The 22,303-nt window shown below is 36.3% G+C and overlaps 1 protein-coding gene across 1 annotated transcript; it reads left to right on the forward strand.

Annotated features, from left to right (window-relative positions):
• Positions 1-4,308: 4,308 nt before the first annotated feature.
• Positions 4,309-17,805, forward strand: LOC149822063 (uncharacterized). Its single transcript, XM_089980651.1, has 5 exons — positions 4,309-4,550; positions 5,108-5,202; positions 6,695-7,353; positions 16,263-16,353; positions 17,607-17,805. The coding sequence occupies exons 1-5, from the start codon at positions 4,476-4,478 to the stop codon at positions 17,644-17,646; spliced, it is 960 nt and encodes a 319-aa protein (XP_089836777.1). The 5' UTR covers positions 4,309-4,475; the 3' UTR covers positions 17,647-17,805.
• The last annotated feature ends 4,498 nt before the right edge of the window (positions 17,806-22,303 follow it).

Here is a 22,303-nt window from a genome sequence, read left to right on the forward strand (position 1 = left end):
GGGCTCGACTGGGCAGTTTTCAACAAAAATATTTTAGTTTGCTGGCAGCGCAGACCGGGTGCTGCCAACCCAGCTGAACCAGGTTCAGCTGGGTGACAACATGACCTGTCAGGCCCAGGTTCAACTGGGCAGGTCTTGGGCCATCTGTTCTAAAAAAAAAAAATAGGAAACACATTATATATATATGTTAGTATAGTTTTGCACATGTTACACTGATATTTTTTTTATATGTACATATTCATGTTTGAGTGTTCAATTGGTTCGTATATGATGATTGTTTAACAACATATTTGATTAATGTTTATGTATATTGTCATGCCTATTTACAATGTGACTAAAATACATATGTCACAAAAGATTGTCAGTCATGTGTCTATGTTAGCACGGTGACAAAAACAATTATGGGTGCTACCATGATTTAGCTAAACATGTAATCATTTTTTGTTATCATCGCACAAGCTGTTTCAAATGCTTAAACTGAATATCTTATGCTGGGGTAAAAGTGTTAATCATATGGTTGCTTTCTTATGCATGAGCATACATAGAATTGATATGGGTTTACATGTAAGTGAGTGCATGATGTGTTCACATGTTTTAATTGAAAGGGGTCATGACTTAAAGTATGCATTTGACATGAATATAGGTATTAAATGAAATCATGCATTTGACATGAATATGCGACTCAAATGAAATCGTGTAATGAATATGAAGTTGTAAACCCATGCACATGCATATTCTTATCATTGTTTTATGCACATCTTTAAATGATATATATATATATATATATATATGTATGCATTTGAAAAGCATGTGATTGATTTTATATATGGCATATTGTTATGGTTTTTGCATATGGTGCATCGATGATCTAAATGAATCATCGTAGGCCTGATGAGCCTCGAGCTTTGGTTTGCTCCTTCTTTATTTATTTTAAACGCACCACAAAAATAATTTTAATATTGTTGCATTGTATTATACTGTTTTACGTTTTTTCGTAGGCAGTGGTCCCGTGATAGTTCTTGCAGGAGAATATGCAAGCTTGTGTCTTTGTTTGCATGTTGAATTACAAATTAAAGAATTGATTATTTATAAATAAAAATAAAAATAAAAGAATAGTGTAATATACGTTCTGAGATCTCCTATCGTTAGAATGAAAATTTTAGAGTTTTGGTTTTGGGAGACCACGAGAATACAAAAACTTCGTGTGTATTATTGATTACCCCTAAACCTGATATTGAGGTTCTTTCTCCTGACCACAATTTTAGAGAGGGTCCGCCACTTTACATGGGGGTAGTGTGTAGACACAACTGTTATTTTGGTATACCAAGAAAAGTAACACTTGTGGATGGGTGCTCCCTGGTATCTCCACATTAGATGAGTGGCTTAATGTTCCGAAGGCTGTTTCGGTTGAGGGCTATATTTGAAACTCAATAATAAAATACAACTTGTGTGCTAAGTTACCCTAAGAACCCTACTTGACCTAAATTTTTTTACCCATTTGGTGTATCTCAGGGCAACAATAATAAAAAAAGAAACTTAAATCATCTGCATTTAATAGGGACATGCATCTGAAAAAAATATCCCGATTAAAGAGAATAAAGTAATCATGTATGTGCATAGAAATCATGCATATTTACTTATTCCTTTATTTGTGATATATGGATGAATGATAGTAATCATGTATGTGCTCACTACTGCATGACAACATGTCTTTAATGTATAATTAATGTTTCATGTTAATATTAATTATTCTCTCTTATTTTACATTTGTTCCCTGTTACTTAAATGATTGCTTATATTATGAAATTATCATAAATACAACCCTCTAAATTATTGTATGAATCTTATCTGCATTTTTTATGCTTATTTGTTTCATTAGAAGGATTTATACACAAAATTTTTAGGATTTTGACACTCTACTTTTGTTATTTTTTTCAGTCTCAGGAGATCAGTGAAGTTACTTGTTTATGGGGGAGCTACGAGTGCTATACATTTGCAAGACAGCTTCACAAATGGACAACATAGCTCTATTTTTTTTTCTTTCCGTTACATTTAATTGTTCATGCACTCTGATTTTCTTATGCAATTATCTCAAGACTGCTATTCTTGCTTATTTAATAAAATTTGATTTGTTATGGTGTGGATGATAAATGTAAGATCTCTAGTGGTTTGTTTGGTTATCCAATTAAGAGTGAAACTGTAAAGGCCCCGGGTCTCTGAGAAAGTTTTCACAATGGTTTAAAAAAAATCATTTTTAAGAGGTATGAGTTGGGGTCTTTATAGGCCCTGCTCCACCTACAATTAGGGTTGGGGGTTCCTCCCCCATGCCCTAACACGGGTGGCATCAAACTGGTTCAACGGGTGAGAGGAGGGGAGGAAGCCGGTTCTTTTGAAAATCAATTTTCTCTTTATGTCAACCCAAAACATAATCATGATTTGATCTTTGATCTCTGTTATGGTTTAATGATTTTTTATGTTTTTTTCTGATTTGTTTTAGTATTCGATATATGTATATTGTCATAGAAATTAAATTTTAATTTTAGTGTGCATTTGTGCCCACCGTAGTTTAAATTCTTGGCTTCGCCCCTGGTCCATTTGCCCCTCCCACCCCTTCTTTTGATGAAGAGGGCCCATAGGCACCTACTTGTTATTTTATATAAAGGGTGTGGGTTGGGTTTAAATTATAATCCAACCCAAACCCACACCCACACACCCACACACGCGCGCGCGCGCACACACACACACACACACACACATATATATATATATATATATATATATATATATATATATATATATATATATATATATATATCACCCACAATTTTAGAAATTACTGTGTCGGCTCACACTCGATATCAATGCGACATAGCTGGCCTTGAAAAGTGAATTCTATTGGTGCAAGTTTTCATTTTTTGAATTCTTATGCATTGCTTCCTTCCTCCTAGGGATGGTAGTGGACCCGAGGGAATGGGGGGCCCACGTTGCCTTTCCTTGCCCCGCCCGGCCCCGCCCAGACCCACCTCGCCTCGTTTGGACTAAGGATGGAGGACATGAAATAAGAAATAGATCGGGGATAAAAGTTAAAATCAAAATCCATGTGGGGTTGGAGGCAAGGATGAATTTACTCTTGCCTCGCCCTGCTCCCTCTTGCCCCCGCCCCCGATCTTTGTTAAGAAAATTATTATTATACCCTTATATATTATAAAATCCTGTTATATATATATATATATATATATATATATATATATATATATATATATATATATATATATATATATATATATATATATATATATTTCTAACCCTAACATAAAACCCTTTCTTGAATCTCTCGTCTCTCTTTCCTCTAATGAGTCACATAAACTCTCATTTCTCTCCTCTCCTTCCTCTAATGACACAAGGCAGTAGTGGAAGGATCGGAAAAATGGAGCCCCGCCCCACCTCACCCAATTTGGATCGAGGATGGAGGTTAAAATCAAAACCCATGTGGGGATGGAGGAGGGGATGGAAGGCAAAATTTTGAAACCGGATGGGGTGAAGACCTTGGTCCCTGTCCCGGTCCACTGACATCCCTACTTTCTCCTCAATGTTGACAGCCATCAACTCTTTCCAAGAAGCGTGTGTTTGGGTTCAGCAAGTTCATGGAAATTGGGAATCCTACTTAAGTTACTCGTTGTGCCTAGAAAATAACCAAAGAATTAGCAAAATCGGATCCTATTTTGCTGAATTTCTTGATTCCAAACAACCCAAAAGGAATAGTCTCCACGAAGAGTAATGGTCGAAACGGATATAATGCGGTCAGATCCAGAATGTGCGTTTGGATGGAATTTGGACTAATATGATTGTTATTTTTTTCAGGTTTCGATCGATATTTATGTTAGATTTACGTCCAGATATGAATCTTTGATCTATTTTACACGTAAAATTCTTGTTTCCAACCCTTTTTTTATTGGATTCACTTTTGCCATACAAAATTTGGATTGGGAATTCAAATCCACCCTGTCTGATCTGGTTCGGGTCCAAATTTAGTTTTCTTTCCTAAAATTTGGATCCCAATTCAGGTCTATGATGATGAGCAATAATCCCGTTTGAACATGATGGTTGCCTAAGGACTTACACCACAATGATTGCCTAAGGATCCCAATTCAGATCCGAATTTTAAAAAAGTAATCCTATTTGAGCAGATTCGAATCCGATCCAAAATGCACATATGGATTTTACTTAAAAGATCCAAATCCGGAAATAATATTCGGACTCGGATCAGATATCCGATCCATTTGCAGCCCTTGGCTGGGTGTTGCTATTGTAACAAAGAGAGAGAGAGAGAGAGAGAGGCAAAAGGGAGCCGGGAAGATTTCCTCTGCTTTGAATAATTAGGTTTTTTCTACCGATCTTGTTTGGGAAGAAGAATTAGGGTTAGGGTTCGGGTTTAGGTTTTCCGATCACGATCTCGACTTTGGGGTTGGGAATCGATGGGGACGGAGTCTATCATCTGGGATGATTCTGCTCTCATCCGCGCCTTCGACGACGCCATTACCAAATACAAGGTCCTCCTCCTTCTCTCTGCCCTAGTTAGGATTTTGTGGTTTCTATCGCGATCTTCCTTTCCTTCTTCTTTTTCTTGGTTTTTCTAGAGTTTCCGCGATTTCGGCTTTTCTTTACTCCTTCAGGCTGTCGATTGCTTCTGGCTTGTCGCAGTGTATGAGTTTTAACTTGATTTTTGATTGAATTTTAGTTAGATGTTTCGTCAGTGGTAGCGATTCGGATATTCTTGGGTCATTTTCTATTTATCTTCAATGGGTTTTGTGCAATCAGGGTCATGCAGATATGCTGCTTTGGCTTTTGAAACGCTACAAACCTATTCAATGCAATGCATTAATGCATTATTTCTACGGTCGCTGTGCTGTGATTAGGTTATGTGTTTAAAATCTTTTGTTCATTACTTGATGGACTGAGGTACTTTTCTTCTATTAAAATTAGTTGGCAGAGCTATCGATTTGTTTGTGAAGGTGTGGATACATGAGTGAAAATGATGATCACGCAACTAGTGCTTTTTGTTCTCTGTTGGCATATATAAACTTCTTGAAGTCTCCATGTTTTACAGGTGATGCATGGGATCTGTCAAAGAAAACCTAATGGTGGAGGAAAAGTTGAAAATGATACCAATGATAGGGAAGTTATTCCTGTTGATGAGTCAAGGTCAGTCGTGCAGTTCGAGTTATAAATCGATTCCATCTGCATCAATGAAAATCTTTGTTCAATGGATATGCTATGTAGATATGTGCTCTGTAGTTTCCTTGATGGTCCAGTTTAGAGTTTGTTATGCCAAGACTGTTGAACTTGAGTAAGACTACTGCAAAGAAAATATTGCTGAGTGTGGGTTATAGGAACAAGTGATTTCTAGCATGTGAGACATAGCATGTGAAAAGGAAGTGAATGCACGCATGACTTTCTAGCATTTTTTGCCATAGGTAATATATATAAGCTTTTCCAAGATTGTTGTAAGATCTGGAAATTGCATGCCAGATTGAATCGGATACTATATTCAATCCATTTTCAGCCCTTTTTTAGACTTCTGAAAATTGGTAATTTTGGTAACTGTGATGTGATACCATTTTTTTGCTTTTTTTTTTTATTTTGGCACTTGTAGGCAGCCCCTGCAAGGTAGTAGCAGAGTTTGTCAAACTTTTGTACCAATCTACAAAGAGATTAATAGCACTCGTGAGTCATGAGAACCTTGCAGTGAGCAGTGAGACTCTCTCTCTCTCTCTCAGGGTAGAAGAAGGGTCTCTTAATAGAGAATTTCCCTTGGAAACCTAGACAAGCATGCATTACTAATTATTTTCATGTAAAATTTTTAAGTACATCTATATTTACTAAAATGTGCTTTTTCACGAGAAAGCTAGAGGACATGAATTATTTTTGCTTTTGGTTTCTATTTTTTGTGGAGTAAGGTGCAAACCTGGTTGGAGTTTGGATTTGCATTTAAATATTCTAACCATGGAAATGAATATTTGTTTGTTCTCATTTTTCCTTTTAATTTTTTGAATTTGTGTCTCTATGTTGTGTCCAAGTCTATATCCTTGTCTTTGTGACATGGGTAATAGTCTAAGGACCTTGATTAATTTTCTTAATTCAACGACTATGTTTTGATATGTTCTGGGAATGGCTGCAGGAGTTGTGTTTCCTTGTTCAGTGGTGTGGTTCTGGAAGTTGGACCAAATAGTGCATATCTAACTCATGACATACAATGCACACTGTTACAATTTACAAGTAATGTTGAAGATGCTTGAATTTTATAACATTCATGCCTACAATCTTTTTCATGTCTATGATGAGAAGTACATTGAAACTGACATATATAAGGTAGTAGTAGTATACAAAAAATATAAAACTGTGCACATATTATGTTAATTTGATATCATGGGGCTTTAGAATTTTAATTAAAATGTTGTTTTCCATATTGCTGATTTATCTGATAAGAGTTCTTTGAAGTTGTACAACATTTTTAGGGGGCATTCAGCAGATGTTTTGCCTTTATTAATTATAGCTCCTGGATATTGTCATTGTTTATGATATTCGCACTCTGACAAGGGAGAGCTGTAACACGTTTTGGAGATTTTCATATGTTATAGCATGCTCTTATATGTTACAAATTATTAACTTTTACCTTCTGACTTATTTTCTAAAGGAATATGGAGCTTCATGATAACAGCAATAATGTATCAAATGTTTCAACTGAGATGGCCACAGTCTGTGATACTTTAGGAGTAGCTGTCGAGATTCCTGCTCTTGATGCAAGTAATCAAAGTTCCGAATCAAACATCAATAATAGTTATACATATATATCCAGTGATCCTGCATTAAGTGGGCAGTTTGATGGCTACTCAACTCCTCAAGATGCAGAGTATAACCAACTAATTAGCAAATATAATGAGCTCGAGATACAAAGACAGCAGGTTTTGCAACAAATTTATCAAGCAAGTCATAGCAATTATCAACTATCCAGTGATGGTTGTGTTTCATCTCTCCCTTGGAATGCTTGTTGCTGCAGTTCCCAGGATCATCAGCTCTCTTCATACCAGCCAGCTCATCCTTGCTTACAGTCATATTGTTACCCTTGCGTCGGTCAATGCATGCCAGCTCAGTCCTTTATGTCATCATCTTCTATGGGTGTTCATTGTTCTGATAATGCAGGCACCACTGCTGTTATTTCAGATTCAACCATGGATCCTATCAACCAGTCATGTTCTGCTGATGATAATGTTGTGAGAACAGGAATTGCAGCTGCAGAAAAGGCTCTAGCTTCTATGAAGATAAAAGCTTTTGAATCTAGTATACCTTGTGAAGGTGAGTAGATTTTATTGTTGGACATAATTTTTTTTTCACAACCTAGTCCATGGGTTTTGAAATAGAAATCTGGTACCACACCAATTTTTCTTGTATTGATTTATACTTTTTGTTTTTACAACCCTTCAGCCTTGCACCAGCTCTCTCCATTTGTTTCAAAATGATATCCATTTAATCTGTTATTATTTGAAATAGAAAAATAAACGTGTTGGATCTTGTTCATGAAACAGAAAAGCTGGATATGATGTTTTCAACTGTATGTTAAGTTCCATTGTACATTTTTCCTGATGTCTTAGCAAGGAAATGTTTAAAATTCATCAATTGTTGCTGCAAGTGCAATTTTCTTATTTTCTTATGTAAGGCATCCTTTGAAATTGATCTATGCACGTTGCATGCATTCAGATACACTTCTACCTGTTACTTTAGTCTTTCACGCTAGGATAATCTTAAACATCGGGGTTTCTCTGTTCTGGAATTGCTCTGTATTGGCACTTTACTTCCTCTAATAGCAGTGTAGTTTGTGGAACTCGGCATCATCCCATGAACTAGGTGCCATCCAGAAATTACAGGCCCATCATATGTGTTGTTTGGTAGACAAACTTTATTATTGCACTTAAAGGTATTGAGATTATAACGAAACAAGCGGAAATACAAATGGGATCCCAACAAGGATCAACACAAATACAAGAGTGCACAAGCACTAATTCACCAAAAGATAATACAAAGTAAGAACAATCTCAAGAGCATAACAAATGCATACAATAGCCACTATGGGCACACACAACACAAAAAATATGTAATTTCACTAATGAAATGCTTAGAAAAGCATTGAAGTTACAAGGGGTTTGAACCCTTATTTATATACAAAGAGAGGGAAAGCGGGGCAGCCCAACTAGGCATTGGGCTAGCCCCAAATTGTCATAAATATGACCGTTGGTTGCAGCCCAATTCCAAGTTGGGCTGCCCTAACAGCCATATTGTACAAAATGTAAAAAAAGAAAAAAAGAAAAAAAAAACTAAAATGAAAGAGGACAAACCTCTACCTCCCCAATGAATATCGGTATAAGCAATTAACTGAGGAAGATGATAGAAATAGCCTTTTGGTTATAGAATTTTTGATATATTTGACAATTCGTAGAACAACACTCATATGCACCATAGTCGGTGCATGTTGAAACTGACTCGCTGAGTGAACCACATGAGAGATGTCTGGTGTGGTGATGATAATTTGGTCAATGATTCAACCAGTTGTCGGTATGGAGTTGGATCTTCAAGCAAAGTTTCATCCTCTAATCTTAATTATGCATTTACAACTTCTGGCATATCAACCTTCTTATCGTAAGAGATTTCAGATTTGGCAATAATATATGCAGGACAACACATATCCTCTAGGTGAATAAGTCACTTCAATACCTAAATGATATCTTAGAAAACTAAGGTCAGACATATCAAAATGTTTTTAAAGAGTATTTTTAATTGCATCAGTTCTCTTTTTGTCACTCCTTGTGATGATCATATCATCAACATATACTAAAAGTATGACAATATCAGTACCTGTATCTTTAACAAAAAAAACAGAATTAGTATAACAAGATTTATAACCTAAGTTTTACATAGCATCGCTAAACCTATCATTACCAAGCTTTGGGGGTTTGCTTAAGCCCATAAAAAGCTTTCCTTAATCGAAAAACTTTTTCTCTTTCGATCTCAAGACCGGGGGGAGGATCTATGTACACTACCTCATTTAGGTCACCATTCAAAAAAATGTTCTTAACATCAAATTGATAAATTGGCCACTTTCTAATGGATGTTAAGGCAATGAGTGTCCTAACACTAGTCATATGAGCTATGGGAGCAAATGTCTCTTCATAGTCTATTCTATACTCTCGAGAATAACTTTTGACTACTAACCTAGCCTTATATCTTTCTAAGAATTCATTCTCTTTTGTTTTGACCTTATAGACCCACCTATATCCTATGGTCTTTTTCTCTATGGGTAATAGTTCAATTTTTCGGGTTTTGGCTTTTTCAAGGGCGCCTAGTTCTATGCTCATGACATCAATTCATTCGGGAATTTTTTTTAGCCTCATTGTAGGTTGAGGGTTAAAAAAAAGAGTGAATAGACAAAAGACATGATCTATATCTAGGTGAAAAAGTCTCATATGACACAAACCTTTTCGGATGTCTAAAGGATCTACTAGATTCTCCTAGATTTTGATTCTTTGAATATCTATCAAGTGCACATGGAGGATGATCAAGAGTTTTTTCTGAAATAAGTTTGAATATCACGATTCTGGCTATTCTTTATGGGAGCACCTGAGTCATCAATATGCATATCATTATTATCATGCATAATTTCATCGGATGTCTTTGGTAATAAGTTAAACAAAAAGGAATACTCGAAATTATCCTTGGGCTTATCAGAGTCAAAACCATTTTCATTTTTGAGAAAGTTAACATTTCTTTAAACATATAATTTGTTATCATAGTATCTATACCCTTTTTAGTTCTTAGTATAACCAAGAAAAACACATTCAATGACCTTGGAGATAATTTGTCTCTTTTATCAGTAATTACAAAACATTTACATCCAAAGATTCTTAAGATTTTTAAATCTGAAAAAATTTGATATGATTTTTCAATTGGGGATATGTTTTGTAAAGAGGATGAAGGCATTCGGTTGATAAGATATACCGCAGTCAAGGCGCCTTTAGCCAAAAAAAATGTGGAACATTTTTTGAGATAAGCAAAGTTCTCATAGTTTCAATGATATATCAATGTTTTTTCTCGGCTAAGTCATTTTTTTGAGGGGTATTTGAACACGACTTTTGATGTGAAATCTCATTTTCTTTTAAATAATTTTTGAAATCATTAGCTTAGTTGTCAAAGGCACTAGGCGAAGCCTAGGCGGTGAGCCCCTAAAAAGACTAGGTGAGGCCTAGGCGGTACCCCAAATAAAAAATAAAAAAATAAAATATGTAAACAAACTACTAAAATTAATAACAAACATGTATACAACATAAAATTGATCAACAATAAGCAATAGACAAATAATATATTGTCCAACACTGTAAAACAATTATATTACATAAAAATAGTCAAATAGATAACTCATACGCTTATAGATTATATATGAATTAAGTACACAAATATGTATATATATAATTGTAGACACCCAATTTTCCAAAAATGCCAAAAATACTAACATCTTTGGAAGAATCAAGTTGCAGGTTAAACTTCATAAAGAGGATAGCACAAGAAGACCAAAGGATCCGTTGTACGGCTAAAGCAGTTTAGCTGTTTGACCCTGGACGACTATATCAGTTTAGCCGTCCGACCTTGGATGACTATCTCAATTTAGCAGTTCAATACCTGCCTTGTTTCCAGACGGCTACTTCAATTCAGCCGTCCAACCAATCCAACATTTGGTTTATCCTCTCAAGAGGACGGCCAAACATGTTTAGCCATCCATTTTCAGATGGACAAACATGTTTAGCCGTCCAATCAGTTCGAGTAAATGAGACGCATTTGCTTCATCTCCAATTACTTTTGCACGATTCTGAGAGAATATTTTCCCTGAGTAAACTTTCTTCAGAGAAGGACTTCTCTCAATTAACCTCATCTCTTAATGCCTATAAATAGAGGCCCACCTCTATGATCAGGGGAGGAAAGAAGACATCTGGACGTTGACACTGAGAATAACAAACGCAAGACCACCGACATCTGTTTCTTCAATATTCCTCATTTGCGTAGAGGTTCTACTAGAACAATTGCAACAAACCTTCACTTTCCGGCGGAAGTGCTTCCAAACTTCCAAGTTTTGATGGCGTCCCCACATTTTTTTAAAAGATTTTTTTTAGCGATTTAAAAGGTCTCAATTTTTTTTATCAATAATAATATAAACACATAATATTGTAAATTTATAATATATTGTTTATGATATGTTAATATTATATAATTATATACATTTACACATAAAACATATACATGTGTAGCATCGGACCGAGAGACTACCTCGGCTAGGCCACTTAGGTGGCACCTAGGCTCCGCCTTTGACAACTAAGCGTAGCGGTGAAAGGAAGAGGAAGAAGAAAAAAAAGCTAAAAAAGAAAAACAAAAGAAAAGGAGAGAATAAAAAAAGAAAGCCTTTGGAGTGGGAGGAAGAAAGAAAAAAAAGAAATAAAAGAGACAAAATTTTTTTAAAAAATATGACAATTGTCCCTGTGGCTTAGGCATGGACAACCTAGGCAGCTAGGTAAAAACACAGGGCCCTACTGCCTAGACCCATAAGCTTAGGCGATGGCCCTACGCTTAGCTAGATGCAAATTTTGACAACTAAGATCATTAGACAAATATTCTCCCCCTGAATCAAATAAAAAATGACAATATTGGTTTGAAATTGGTTTTGCACAATTTTGTGAAATTCTTTGAAGCATGAGAATACATCAGATTTTTGCCTAAGAAAATAGATCCAATTATACCTAGTATAATCATCAATGAATATAACATAATAAGAGAGTTTGTCTTTTGATATGACTGACACGGGTCCCCATACATCCGAATGCACAAGTTCAAAAGGTTTCGAAGATATAAAAGTTCTAGGACAAAAAAAATCTTCATTTTTCAAAGGATACATTCGTTACATATAAACTCTTTATTACAAGTCTTTCAAAAATGAAAAAAGAGATAACTTAGATACATTAGGATGACCTAATCTTTGATGCCATTCAAAAATATATTTTTTCTTGATAAAAATACAAAATGATTTTTTGGGAAGATGAAGAAGATCCATGTAGTAAAAGTTTTCCCTCCTACTACCTTTCCCAATCAGCTTCCTTGATTGACGATCTTGTACCCAACATTTTTTTGATGAGAAAGAGATTTTATACCCATAATCCAAAATTTGAGAGACGAATAACATATTTAAATTAAGTTTTGGAACAACTCTAACTTTAGGTACGTGAAAATTTTTATGAAATGTTTGAAAATGTTTCAATATTTTTTATTTCTAGATTAGTTCTATCGGCCGTAGAAACATGAGTTATAAAAGGATTTTGTGCATTCAGATAAGAGGGATTCTAAAGGAGTCATGAAAAGATACATCAGAGTAAAAAAATTTAAGAAAGCGTCCCTAGAGGAGAGAAAGCAAATGTGGAGGAGTTCTTAAGGAATAGTTGAAATGCTTCGGTTAGATGTTTAATAGAATACTTAAGTTCTCCTTTTATGATACCTTCACCACCTTTTTTGGGTGATGTTTCTTCAACGATTGCTACTTTTCTTTTGAGCTTAGGACAATCCAGTCTGGTGTGTCTCACTTCTTGGCAAAAATGACAAATAACTCCTCTTCTTCCCCCTCTATATGTTCCTCTTCCATTGTTATTTTTCCAAAATTGAAGAGGTTTATACACTTTGACATTGTTATTGGGTATTGACACAGTAAGAACCTCCTCACTTCCCTTAGTCATGCCAAGTCGGATCTCGGCGTAGTATATCTCTCCAATAGCATCATCAAGAGAGGTAGTTTTGGTTCTATGCAATATATTGGACCTCACTTGCTCAAACTCGAGTCTTAACCCGAATAGAAAAAAAACGAATGATCTTTTGTAAGTTGCTTTTGCCTCATTTCAATAGCGGGACCTTCCCCATTAGGCTCAAGAAATGCTAATTCGTCCTAAAGAGGTGAGAGAATACTATGGTAATCTCTCACACTCTTATCTCGTTTAATATCTCAAATTTTTTCTTGTAAAAAATATTTTCGTGCCAAATCTTTTTGCACGAATATACAACAACAACGAATATACACTTGAGAAAAATCCAAACCTCACTTGCCTTTTTGAATTTGACTATGCTTGCCGCGATTTTGAGTTTCATACTATTAAGGAACCAAGAAAGAATTTAAGCATTTTCGGCTTCCCAATCTTCTACCTTGATGTAATGTTCTTTGAGTACAATCTTTCTTCATCATTGAGAATTTTCACTAGGTCAACATCCTTTTTAGTGAGTATGAGTTGTGGTTCACATGTGGTACCACTCACGTAACCCTATAATTTCTTTTCCTTAATGTGGTGCTCCATATTGGCAGCCCACGCCAAATAGTTGGAGTCGTTTAGCTTGAAGGCAATCACCGTCATGGATTCTTTTTTGCCCATTTGGATGGAGAGGGACAATGCTTGTGGCGGATCCATCCTTTTCAATAACAAACATTTGGAGAAGCTTTACACAATCCCAAGAGTTGACTTGATACAAACTAAAATACAAAAGGGATCCAAATAAGGATGAACACGAATACAAGAGGAGTGCACAAGCACTAATTCACCAAAAGATAATACAAAGTGAGAACAATCTCAAGGGCATAACAGATGCGTACAATAGCGACTATGGGCACACACAACAACACATACAAAATATATAATTTCACTAATGAAATGCTTAGAAAAGCATTGAAGTTACAAGGGGTTTGAACCCTTATTTATATACAAAGAGAAGGGAAAGGGGGCAGCCCAAGTAGGCATTGGGCTAGCCCCATAGTGACAAAAGTTAAAAATGGCAAAATCTTGGCAGGAAAAAAACTTGGGATATTTTGAAATTTCTCATAAATCTCGCATTTTTTGGCAAAAACTTGTGAATAATAAATAAATAAATAAATAATAAATTTTATAAGAGAATATGAATAAAACACATTTAAGAATAAAAATCTTGGGGGTTTTCAGGATACCTATCTTTTAAAAATATAAATATCGCGATATTTGTCACGGTTTGAAATTCTTGCGAGAAATTGCCGTTTTAAACTTTCGGGCAATTTCTTGTGATATATCAGTGAGTTTTTTAGAAATCTCACAATATGTCACAGAGGCTAGCCCCAATGGTAAATTCCAAGTTGGGCTGCCCCAACAGCCATATTGTACAAAATGTAAAAAAAGAAAATAAACTAAAATAAAAAGTGGACAAGCCTCTAATAGGCTGACACCTATTACGTGGGTGAAATGACTGAAATACCCAGTTTATATATATATACATGGACATATAATTTAACAAAGATATGATACCATCTATGTCACATGGGTGCGGCACTTTCAAAAAACTTGGGGGCGGGGGTGAGGCAAATATATATATATATATAATATAATATAATATAAAATTTGTGCAGGGGAGGGGTCGAGCGCCCTCCCTGCGCCCTCTTTGTGCAGGGGAGAGCCTGATTCAGAGTTTTTGCCCTTGCAAAAAGGGGGGTCCGGGGGCTCCCCCCGGTGCGGGCCCCACTGTGCGGTCGGCGGGCGGGGGTCCACGGGGGGCAGCGCCCCCCAGAACAATTTTTTTTAATAAAAAAATTGGATAAAAATGACCCTGGGTGCGGTCAACGCACCCAGGGTCGGGTTGACTGCACCTGGTGCCGCACCCGCACCCGCGTCGAGTCGCGTCAACGCGGGTGCGGCACCCTGCTAGCCGAATCCCTGTGACATAGGATACCATCTATAAATACTTTGAGCTGGACCAAGTTTATTGGGGACATGTATAGAATAGAGTATAGTAGGTAGAGGTGGGAGCATGAGCACGAGCATGGGATGCTGAGGTCCAAAATGAAGATTTCCTGTAGGAGTGCATGTATGTGTGTATGAAGAATATATGAAGTAGCATGCATGTCTGCACAGAAAATGTTTATGTATACTTTAGTGCATCACGTTTGTGATGCACTAGCATTTTCTGGTATCTGATGTTGGATCAGCTGGAATGGTCCAGGTCAAGAGAATGATTTTCTTCCTATTTGTACCAAAGGTATTATACCCTCAATAGCACTATCCTCTAGTAAACACAAACACGCACACACATGCACATATATATATATATATATATATATATATATATATATATATATATATATATATATATATATATTCTGGATGTGCATCATGTGTACCTTATTTTTCACAAGATAATTGTTCTGTATGCTTTAGTTTCATTTATTGCCTCCTGAAAGCAGGTCAATACTTTCATGAAACTCGTGTGCTCAATAATTTGTATCGTCACATCCTTGTCCTGATTATCTGTTTTGTATATATATATATATATATATATATATATATATATATATATATATATATATATATATATATATATTGTGCAAGGTTCTGGATGTGCATCCTGTGTACCTTATTTTTCACAATATAAATATTCTGTATACTTTAGTTTTATTTATTGCCTCCTGGAAGCAGGTCAATACTTTCATGAAACTCATGTATGCTCAATAATTTGTATCGTCACATCTTTGTCCTGATTCTGTTTTGGATCTATGAATAATTCAGGAAGTTAATCTTTCTTCTCTGAACCCAGAACAAAAGCCATCAGTAGTCTCTCTTTATTTTGGGTAATTTCCATAGTGGCACCTAAGTTTTCATTATAATTCAAAAAATGCACCTATATATTGAAAATTTTGAAAAAAGCACCTAAACTTTGTATGAATAATCAAAAGAACCCAAGGACAGTTTTGACATCAAACTTATAATGAAATCTCAAACATGACCTTTGAAAATTTCTTAATTACTTTTTTCTCCATCAAACTTCTCATTCACTTTTCTATAAGTTGAACCTACTTGTTGGTGCCTTTTTGAAAATTTCCAAAAGTTGGTTAATTTGTTGAATTATGCCAAAAAATTAGGTTCCATTTTGAAAATTTCCATTTTATTTAGGAATTTCTATGTGAATTTTCTTAGAAGTGTCTGTGCCTGTTTACGTGTCAATAGCGATGCTTCAGAAAAACTGTTGAGAGACAATTTTAGACCGAGGCAGTAAGAAAAGTGTGGATCAGTTTGTTATCTCAAATATGACCTTTCCTCTTGTGTATTTACCTAGTGCAACTCTGAGGTGTTGATTCATGAAAAAGGGAGTGACTCTTTCCTGGGTTGTGGATGCAGGTGAGCAAGTATGTCTGCAGAACAATAGATCTGATACTCAGATCTCTGATCTTCTAAACGCTTGGTACTCTGCAGGCTTTTACACTGCCAAGTAAGATATGAGTTCTCTCTTTTTTTTTTCTCCCTTAAGCCTGACCCGTGAAATAGAAACTCTTATCTTTCGTTTTTTATGTTATGGTCTTGTTCTGTAGGATTCCCTGACCATGAACAGCTAATGAGCCTTGCCTCTCTTGTGAGGCTCTGGCTAAGTCAGGGTTACTGGAAACACTGTGAGAAGACGGGAAACACATTTCCCAGGAATCCGTTTCTGAAACGGGAAACACTGTGTTTCCTAAACGTTTGGGAAACACATTTCCCACCCTACCTCTATGGGAAACATATTTTCCATACTACAGGAAACACATTTTCCATAATACAGGAAAAATGTTTTCCTATGTGGTTTCCTTTCGGGGTATACATGTTTCTCATGTTTGGTTTCATTAATTTATTATGTTATTAAGGCTTTTCTTTTTCTTAAACGCTTCCCAGTTGGTTTCTCAGTTCGTTTCCTGATTTGTAACTTGGTCATTTTCTGTTTTCCATTTCACATGCGCCTGAAAAACCTCGTTTCCCAAAATGTTTCCGGTTTCCATTTCCCTTTCTGGCAACCTTGGGCTAAACTCAAGTTTGCTTGTTTAGTAAGCAACCCAAGCTTGAGTGAGTTCCAGCTCATTTCTTTAAAGGATCTGAGCTTCATCCCAACACTGGACTCCATTGGAGCTTAATAAGCTTGTGGAGATGCATGCTAAAAGATGTGATAAACTAAATATTCATATTTGTGTGAAACATTCAAAAACATTGTTGTAATGGGCCCTTATTGCAGGCATATTCAAATCCTATCTCCCTTCCGTGTACCTTAAAATAGTAAAACAAAATAATTATAGCTTTGGGTGCAGTCAGCAAGCTGAGCTTTAACAAGATTATTCTAGTCTGGCTCAAGCTTGAGGTTGGTACAAATTGTGTTGGACTGAGCTCAAACATCAGACGGTATTGTGCAGCCCCATACTCGAACGGTGATCATTCCGGGATGCATGAATTAGTATTTTATTATTGTTGTTGGTATTGTTGGTTGTTTCCCTTCTCCGGTGGCTGATTGCCTGACTTGGTGCTTTGGCTGCTGTTGCCCACATCTTGCTAAGATCTTCAATGCTTTCCATTCTAGAACGGTGATCCAACCCAAAGTATTTTGCTACATTTCTTAACTAGTTTGCTTCACAATTTCTACAACATAACTCTAATTTGACTTCAGAATTCCAAGGTCTAGATGCATTTTGTTTGTCTGACATGTCTTTTATTGCCATGCAGGTATCTGGTGGAACAGTCAATTGCTAAGCGGGGTTCTTAGGTTTCCTATCCTTGGTTTTGCTTCATCAACAGTTGTAGACTTGTGCTCACTTTTGTCATGTGTTTTTTTCATCAAATTTTAACTCAATTTACCTTGTGAGTTCTCTTGTATATTTTCTGGTTGCAAAGTTTTATTAACAGTTTACAAGCTTCCCTTTTACACCAGCCTTTGTTCCGTCGTAGATGAACCTATGGCCATGTAAGCGTAGAACTGACATAGGCCCAAAACGCCTCAGTTTTTGGAGAAACTCAGAAGGGAACTTTTTTTTTTATGACGAAGAACCCTCACTGAAGCGAAGAAAACCCCGAGTGGGCCCCCAAGATCACCCTGCCTTAGGTGAACTCTGAAGGGAAATTTAGTAGTCTCCTTGCATCTCTCACCTATTCACTCAACATTGCAGCCTGAGCTAAAAGAGCCAAGCACGAGGTTGCTTGTTTTCTAAAACAAGAAATTGTTTAAAATCTGGAATCTGTTGGGTTTGAATTCTAAACTTATTGTTTGCAAGCATTTCAACCACTTGTTTTGCACTACAATATGTGGTTTTAAATGTATCTAAAACATATCTATTACTACTTGAGCATAAACTGTGCCAAGCCAAGCAGAACTGAACGCTTGTTCAGCTCACAAAGCCTATTTTTACGAGTTCCAACATGCTCCTTACAATCTAGTCATGAATAGCTCATCTTCTTTCTCAGCCCTGATTCTTAGGAAAATTACAAGTCTACTCCGTGCAAAAATCTGGCTACATATTCTTCCTTTTCACAAGTTTTAGAGGAGCAAATCGATATTCTTCTTTTTTTTAATGTATACAAATGTGTAGGTGATCCTTTATCAGGTACCATTGATGTTGCTGGAAAAAAGGGCATCCCATTGAAGGTGTATAATACTCAAATGGAATGATTGAATGTCAAAATAGCTTGAAGGCTCTGTAGAGCCCTATGGACGTATCGGTCCAGATCATGCCGAAAATAAATGCTGGATCCTAATTAATTCGATCCAGAACATGCAACTGTTATGGGGACCATACCGTATTATATTCTCACTATCATCAGTCCATTACAGCCCACGATGGCTCCACCGAGTTGAAGGATGTCATGAGTTAGAAACCCGCAAGGTCAAAGCTGGATGTATTCCCTGGTGGATATGGGTGACTTTAATAGCTTATGCTAATGAGCCTCTGCTATCGTGAGGTAGTTTTCCACCGTTAGAAAAAAAAATCTCATTAAGATACATTCATATGTGGTATTTCTAGGATACTGGTTACTTTTTTGATACGGTTGGAACAATCATCAATCAAACTTAATGTGAAAGGATTTTTTGTTTTACCAAACAATAAATAGGACAAAAATGATGTGTTTCTTGAAAACCCTACAATTTTTAAAAAATTACCCGATATCCAAAATCACAACTTTTCAGCTCTAAAAGGATAATTTTACCCTTGGCACATGTGAATTTCTTTCAAATATGTGAAGTTCCCTATCAAATATCCACATATGAGATTTTTTATTTATTTTTGGAATTTCTCTTAAATATGCAAATTTTCTTCCATACATTTGTAAATTTTCTCTCAAAATATGAAAATATGCCAATGTCCTTCCAAATATGTGATTTTCTCTCAAAATATGTGAATGTTGTAGTGTATTTTATGATTTTCTCTCCAAATATGGGTTTTTGAAGCATAGCTAAAGGCCCATCATGCTTTTGAAGTGTGTTTTTTTCAATAAACTGCTTTTACTGAAAATCGTATAAGGGGCACATGCAAGAGATCATTCACAAATGTGTAAGAGAAAATTCATATATTTAGAAAGAAATCCAAAAATACTAGAGAAAATTCACATATTTAGATATTTGAAAAGAGGTTTACATATTAGAGAAAATTCAGGTGTGAGGGGTGAAAAGGTTTTTTATGCGAAAAGTTATGATTTTGGACATTAGGTGTTTTTTTTTTTTTTTTTAAATTATAAGTTTTTTTTTTAAAACATGTCATTTTTGTTATACAAAGCTGTTATTTTTAGAACAAAATATGCCTTCACAGTAATTTTAGAAGGTTGTGTATAACTTTTGACTCCTAGTTTGTCAAAACCATGACTTTGAAATAATTAATAGCAATTTTAAGAGATCAATCGTGCCGATATATTTATTTGAATTTGGATGCGTTGTAAGATATGAGGTAATAGAGTCCGTTAAGTGGAAAAAATAAGAGAAAGACAAAGGGCATATTGGCTTTTTTCTTTGTCCAAACTTTAGAAACGGGAATATCGCATGTGAAAAAAAGCAAGTAGACCAATCTATTCAAGACAGTCAACATCAAGCTTCTAATGAATGGGAAAGTTATGACATTCCTGACGTTGAAGAGTAGGGATGCATGACATACGTACCTAGATATCACGTGGTAGAGTTGAATCATGAGATTCTCAGTCTCATCAAGTCTCTCAAGTTCTCAGCACAAACACGAGTCGTCTAAGAATCTGCAATGTGGGGGTGCTCCGTAGCGAACCCAGTATGCTCAGAATCGTGAGGGACGGTCAGTCCTTTCAACCCTCTTACACTGTGCAGGAAGATAATACAAATTTCTCTTTTGCAGTCTTTTTTATATATATGGTTTCTTATATCCTTCCTATATTCAAAGAACCCTCATTTTTAAACCTGTAAGTGGTTGATTTGGAACACATTCTTGAAAAAAATCCCTTTTGCTCAAGAACAGTGGCTGAGCCAGAAGTTTTTTTTGTTGGGTGGGCAAACTTCGGGTCTCGGGGACAATGCTATGGTCTCGAAGGACGATTTATTTATTCAGAGCAGTGGCGGAGCCAGAATTTTTTCGCCTACCCATCGTCAGAAGAAATTTTGGTTGTGCATGGTAGATCTGACATGCTCTTCTAGAAGCGGCCTCCCTGACCAGAGAAGGCGATAGCCATCAAGTTGATGGTACCATCTAGTTTCATCATTCTGAGGGCCTTCATGGCATCGACCTTCCGTGGCCAGGCTATAACAACACACTTTCAATCCCTCTTTTCCTCCGTTTAGTGAAGCAAGCATAGTGTTTTGCATGGCACCCATAACCACATTTAGGTTTCAGCCGTCATCCATATCGCTATTCCTGTCATTAGGACCTCACCGATACAAGTTGTTTTCATCAAATTGGACCCTGTGTATGTGATCTACATCATCCATTTGGCGAAGATCGGCATCTGAATAGACAAAATTCGACTTATGTGCCAGACTTTTTGCTGATTCAAAAATCAATAACTACTAATAAAAACATGATTTTTTTTGTTAAAGGACACTGCCAAAATAAATTGAAAATCATGTTTGTTTTTGTTAAAGAACACTATCAAAAGATTGATTTCTTTTAAATCAACCGCGGTGAACCCATCGATAGGGCCAGATTGATCAAAACAACTTAGTACCAATGAGATCCCATAGAAAGTTATGACCACAAAGAATGATATAGGGATGATTGGAGCCGGGTTCCCCATAAACGTAGGTTACACGGTTTCACAAAGAACAAATGACAAAAGAAGAATTTGAGGGAAAAAACACAGATCTTCATTGAATATTCACAAGAGAGAACTCCAACTCCCACGAACTAATAACCCGTCTCTTCTGCGGTTTTTACACAATTCAATAAGGTGAAAAAAATTAAGGGAAAAGATTAGCACTACCATCATCAAGAGAAAACACACATGGATGCATATTCTTTCTTTAACATAGTCAGAAAATTTTTTTTTCCCGGTTTCTAATTCTGGCCAGTGCACGTTCCTAACAACTAAGACTATGGTATATTAATTAAAACGGGAATCTGTGCAACTTCACTTGCAGGCTCTCAACTATCAAGGCTTACGTTGCATACTTGTAATTTTTCAATGTAAAAATGATAAAAAAATTTATTTTAGCGGGTATGGCCCAGTCTGGTTCACGTAGTTCTTATCAGGTCCGAGTATGGTTTCTCTTATGGTGGATCTGATTAGACCCTGATCCGGACCCGATACCATACCCAAAAATCAGGATCAGGTCTGGTTCCACCTGGGCCCGAACCAAACCCGACCCATTGACACCCCTAGTTGTCAGGCAGGTCTCTACATGCCCACCATGCAGCAGTGCATATAATGTGAAGTCAACCAATATAAATCGACTGTATGGTGGGGGCTGGAAGAGGGGACATACCAGAATCTGAGATGCCAGGCAACCAAACGCATGGATAGTACTCAGGTCCACCCAAATAATATTCAGGTTGGTTTTGAGCTTTGATTTTTGGGAAGCAGATCAGGTCATGCTGAACATGAGCGTTTTTGCTCATGCCAACATCGTGGCCGTCCGATTTGTATTTTGAAAATGCTAAAAAATCCACAAAACTACGTGGCATTCATCCAAAATGCAAACAGACGGCCACGATGTTAGCATGAGCAAAAACGCTCATGTTCAGCATGACCTGATATGCTGCTTCCTGATTTTTGTGGGGGTATCTGTCTCTACCCAACATAACCCAGGCAATTTGTATGTATTTCTGACTATAAGTATTTTATAATTTTATTTAAATTACATGGATTGTGTTTGGGTTCTTCCCAATTATGCATTGTTGGATCCGGTTCGGATACTTTATGGCATGCCAAACATCTGAGTGTTCCGAGTCTTCTGACCAACTTACAGCACCATCTGA

The sequence above is a fragment of the Nuphar pumila genome, chromosome 11 (assembly GCF_984573655.1).
Source record: "Nuphar pumila chromosome 11, dmNupPumi1.hap1.1, whole genome shotgun sequence".
Classification (NCBI taxonomy): domain Eukaryota; kingdom Viridiplantae; phylum Streptophyta; class Magnoliopsida; order Nymphaeales; family Nymphaeaceae; genus Nuphar; species Nuphar pumila.

Bases quoted from the DNA above. Each gene is read 5' to 3' on its own strand.
- LOC149822063 (XM_089980651.1), top strand. From the start codon at position 4,476: ATGGGGACGGAGTCTATCATCTGGGATGATTCTGCTCTCATCCGCGCC. The intron at 7,354-16,262 runs GTGAGTAGATTT...TTGTGGATGCAG, and splicing joins ATCTAGTATACCTTGTGAAG to GTGAGCAAGTATGTCTGCAG. The intron at 16,354-17,606 runs GTAAGATATGAG...ATTGCCATGCAG, and splicing joins GCAGGCTTTTACACTGCCAA to GTATCTGGTGGAACAGTCAA.